The 4,539-nt window shown below is 43.5% G+C and overlaps 2 protein-coding genes across 2 annotated transcripts; one reads left to right on the top strand and one right to left on the bottom strand. All coding sequences in view use genetic code 11, as the record gives it.

The window, feature by feature from the left end:
• Positions 1 to 366: 366 nt before the first annotated feature.
• EGR_11079 (Histone H2A) lies at positions 367 to 914 on the bottom strand (the record flags this gene model as incomplete). The annotated part of the gene is made up of 2 exons (XM_024500328.1): positions 367 to 501; positions 786 to 914. 2 exons carry the CDS (start codon positions 912 to 914, stop codon positions 367 to 369), a joined length of 264 nt encoding a protein of 87 aa, XP_024345259.1.
• Positions 915 to 1,083: 169 nt separating this feature from the next.
• EGR_11078 (Histone H2B) lies at positions 1,084 to 2,013 on the top strand (the record flags this gene model as incomplete). Its single annotated transcript, XM_024500327.1, has 2 exons — positions 1,084 to 1,397; positions 1,899 to 2,013. The coding sequence occupies 2 exons, from the start codon at positions 1,084 to 1,086 to the stop codon at positions 2,011 to 2,013; spliced, it is 429 nt and encodes a 142-aa protein (XP_024345258.1).
• Positions 2,014 to 4,539: the final 2,526 nt, after the last annotated feature.

The raw sequence follows: 4,539 nt of genomic DNA, 5'->3' as shown, positions 1-4,539 counted from the left end.
GCGCAGAACTTTTAGTATAAATTAATTTTGAACTTAAGAGTTTGCCATTCTCAGCTACAAGTCAGAGGATTTGTCATGCTAGTTTACCCAATTTTACAATCTCCTTCAAATATGATCGGATTGTTGTGGCGTTTGACTTATGCCCATGCAGCAGTTGTCTTGGCTCACACTCCCCATTTGAGCATAAGTCCTCCACAGGGAATGACGCAGTTGATGACAACTGAATCATCATTCCAACGCCTTGTGGCTTCATGCCTTCAACCATGGCAATTTTTGAGGTGGTCGATCATAACCAAAGTGCATCAATTTCATCTGCTTGGTAGACATCAGAGGTAAGTAAAGTTACTTCTAGGCGGCCGGCCTTGCCTACTCTTTGCCCACCACCGGATTCTCCGTCTTCTTCGGCAGCAGCACCGCCTGGATGTTGGGTAGCACACCACCCTGCGCGATGGTCACACCGCCCAACAGCTTCTTCAACTGTTCGTCGTTGCGGATGGCCAACTGCAATATTATTAGTTTTGGTTCATTTTTAAAACCTTAATTAATTAGCACATTAGCATGCCACCATGTCTTAGTTTTTATCATTCATTCATCAATATGAATATTTTATTTAAGTGTGGTGGTACACGTGCGTGCACTAGTGGAAAAATATATCCTAAAACAACTTTTGTACATATCTACATGTGTTTGCATTCGCATGCGTATTTATGCAAGGCTAAAAAATTCTATCACTTAAACATGCAGGGAATATGTGTAAGATGGGTGAGAATGTGACTACATAATACGTGTTTGAGTCGATGGATGTAGAGTGTTGATTGGCTGATGCAATGGTGGCATCTACGTGCAGATGGGATGGTTAGAGAGCAGGCTGTTGCCACATCGTCTTCGCTCCAAACTCGGACCAATAAAAGCATGCCTGATGCAGTTTTGGTCATTGTGATTGGCTGGCGCCTGTGCCATTGGTGTTGATGCGAAGTTTGTCAGTGATGGTGAGGGGAGGAATAGGGTTAAATGGATGTGGAGATGGTGGTGTCGGCAACTTGTGTTGCATTTTACTGACGGGAAGTAAGAGTTGCTGTTGTTATGGCTTCTAAAGTAGTGTCAGGCAAGGCTGCGAAGAAGGCGTCGAAGGTGAAGGTGCCGAAGACGGACAAGGCGAAGAAGAGGAGGAGGAAGGAGAGCTACGCCGCCTTCATGTACAAGGTGTTGCGCCAAGTGCACTCAGACACGGGCATCTCCTCGAAAGCGATGTCGATCATGAACTCCTTCGTGAACGACATCTTTGAGCGAATTGCGGCCCAGTCGAGCCGGTTGGCGCATTACAATAAGAAGTCGACCATCACGAGCAGAGAGATTCAGACTGCTGTGCGTCTGCTGCTGTCGGGTGAGTTGGCGAAGTAGGCAGTGTAGATGAGATGGGGACGAGATGAGAGGGGAGGAGAGTGGAGTGCTGCAGTGTCACGGTCGCTGCCGTTGCTGCTTTCTTGTACTGCGTTCCACTTTACTCCGCCCCACTCAACATTGTCCACCAGTGAGTGAACGCATCCCACAGCCCTGTTGAGGGCCGCCATCGACACACTCATTCTTGGTTGTTGTGGCTGAGACCTGCACTTTTACCACTCTCCATCTCTCTGCCTTGTTTTCTGTCCTTTCAGCCTCGTTGTCGCGCTACTTGCCAGGCGCCAGGATTGGTGTTGGTGGTAATCCAAGTGTAGGAGTCTAAGGAAGGTGACGGAACGGAATGTGATAATGTGTATGGGGATGGTTATGGCGATTGCGATGAGAAGGGAGGAGGGTGAGCTTTGTGCTGGTTTGAGTGATTTCAGTGCCTTCGGTGCTCTCACTTGATGGCGTAAGGGAAGAGGTGAGACGTCGTTGTTGTTGTTTCATGCCACTAGGTTGGTGGCGTGCGAATGTGTGACCAGCCAGGCGTCGGATGGCAGGCTTCGTGATGCCCTAAATGTCACGCAATACCTTCCTGTGACGCTTGGCTCTTCCCTTTTCGAGCCCTAATTCACCCTTACCACGACCCGACATTGTCTAACTCGACCCGTCAAAAGCCTAAGTCACAAAAAACGGGAGACAAGGCAGAAACTGCGCTCCGTCAATGAAGAGGGCGTGCCTACACCGATGCTATTTGTACATCTGTGTACCGATGCTGCCCTTGTATCAGCCAACCAACACGTCACTTTAGTTAATTTCAACAATTCATTTTTCGTCTTAGTCTCATCGTTTTGACGTACACTAATTTTACCACTTTTTTCAATTAAGGTAGGCCATTATTTTCTAATATTGTTCTTGTTAAAAATCAGCGCATACATGCGCACTAAAACATATATCTATACAATGTAACATAAATAACATATATGGAAATAAATGGTAGCGCGAAAAAATAATTAAGCAGATGACAGTAGTTACATTAGTAACAAAAGAAATAAAAAGGTATTGCAGAAATTAATGGTTCACAATTAAGGAAATTAGATGAATAGATAAGGCTATTTACCTGCCCCACTTATTCTTAATGTGATTAGCTCCTATTTTCACCTCATATCCTACTGTGCAATGGCAATGATGATGTTGATGTGGTTGGATATGCATTGGCCAAAGACATGGAGGAAAGTTGGCTAGGCTTTGTGGTAAGTCATTCGATAGGCATTTCGGCTATTTCCAAAGAGCAACATTACGAGTTACAATATCTGCCTAAATATTTCTTAGTGTGTTATTTGCGCGGAGAAAGTTTATCAAGAGACAGGAGCACAATTAGAGAATAGCCTCCTCTATGTGGTGTCCTAAGAGCACCTTAGTATGTGCAATAGAGGCCGTTCGGTCACTGATTTTGAAGAGAATAATGTAACTGGCCGAAGTTACTCGGTAGGCGATTCAGTCGCAGGAACGGTATGAAGATAACCACTAAGATGGCGCATTATAAATCAGGCTTGAATGGGGGTGCTTCACTTGGTAGGAATATGAAGGTCTTTAAGAATCTACTAAATGATTACAGACTCCTGGCGTTGTTAAGGGCATTACTAAAGTAGAGTTACTCATACAATGTAGGGTTGAACAGGATATTAGTGAAAATTGTAAAGTGCTGCTTCATTCCTCCTTTCAGTCATCATTTGCAGGTTAAATGGAGAGATCAGACATAATTTTTTTAGTTTCAGTGAAGTAGGAAAATTTCTCGTTCAATTCGATGCTCTCTATCGCCATTTCACAAGCCAGAAAGGAGATCTCCATACTATTCATGACAAAGTAAACGTCCTTTCTTAAGTGAGTGTTCCTGTAATTAGTGTAGAAATCATTGCAGGAGTTTTGGCGATGCTTTAAGAAAAGCTCACAGATTAAGGAGTCGGATGAGGTATAGTACGTCCAACTCATCACTCGCTTACTCGCTTGCAAGTACCGTGTTTAATGACAATATCCATGATGACTTAAGCTGGTTGAATCGACTTCAACCTGTGCCTGCAATAAATTAGCTGCAACTCCATTAGGACATGAGCCGTGGCAATGAGAATGAGCGCATTAGCTCTTACTGATTTCTTCTGTCATTGTTGTCTTACCGATTGGAGAGCCATCGTCATTATTTATAAGTCCTTTCACATGAAAATGAATAAATGCTACAAGAAGGAGGAGGTGGGGTAGCCAAAATTAAAAGAGAATCAAGCCAGTAGAGTGGATCATATAGACAGCACAGTTTTTGCTTTTCATCATTAGTCGATTTTATTTTATATCAGATTTTGCATTTAAGTCACGTCGAGCATCACAACTTCCTCACCAACGGCATGAAACGTTGGGGATTGGGTGTGCTTGGGATCGTTCCGCGCCGGCTTATGTCCTAAAGCAAACTAGTTGTATACTACAATAGACTAGACTACACAAGAAAAGTATATTAATGAGCGCATTTTGGTCTGATTCAGCTTGTTCTACATTTCAGGACTGAAATTTGACATATGTTTTATGTTATCTGACACTTCGGTTTGTTGTATACCACCCTACAATAGATTTACTTACTCCTACACCAACTCCTCCTTTATTTATCCTTTTGAAACCGAAGGTAGGTGTGTCGATAAATTAAGTCACACGAATGTATGATTACAGGTTGACATTGGCCTTAGTCCTCGAGTGGTTATCAACGCCCTTAAACCACCCGTCTGCTTGATGAGCCAATCAGTAGAGTGAAAGCGAGACTCCTTGGAATGCCTACGGACTAATATTTGAGTAAAAACTCCTTTAATATTAGAAGTGAAGCCCAGAAAGGTTTCCAAATCAAAGGCGAAAGTGCTTTAAAATCAAAACCGCATATCGCAGAGTACAAGACGATTTATGTCCTGCTGGAGGTGAAAAACCTACTCATTAGTGCCACGTCATCGTGTTGATATGAGCTTGTTAACTGCGAAAACTGGTAAGAACAGTGATTCGCGAATGGCATCAAAACGTGTGCCATATTGCAGTCTGCAATCTACGCGCCTTCTATTGCAGAGCAATCTTCCGATGGTAAGATGTCTGATATGAACTTTGTGACGCATTCACTTACACTCGCCT

The sequence above is a fragment of the Echinococcus granulosus genome, assembly GCF_000524195.1.
Source record: "Echinococcus granulosus chromosome Unknown EG_S00366, whole genome shotgun sequence".
NCBI classification, from domain to species: Eukaryota; Metazoa; Platyhelminthes; class Cestoda; order Cyclophyllidea; family Taeniidae; genus Echinococcus; species Echinococcus granulosus.
Note: the sequence above shows the minus strand (reverse complement) of the source record. Positions and strands in the feature narration are given on the sequence as shown.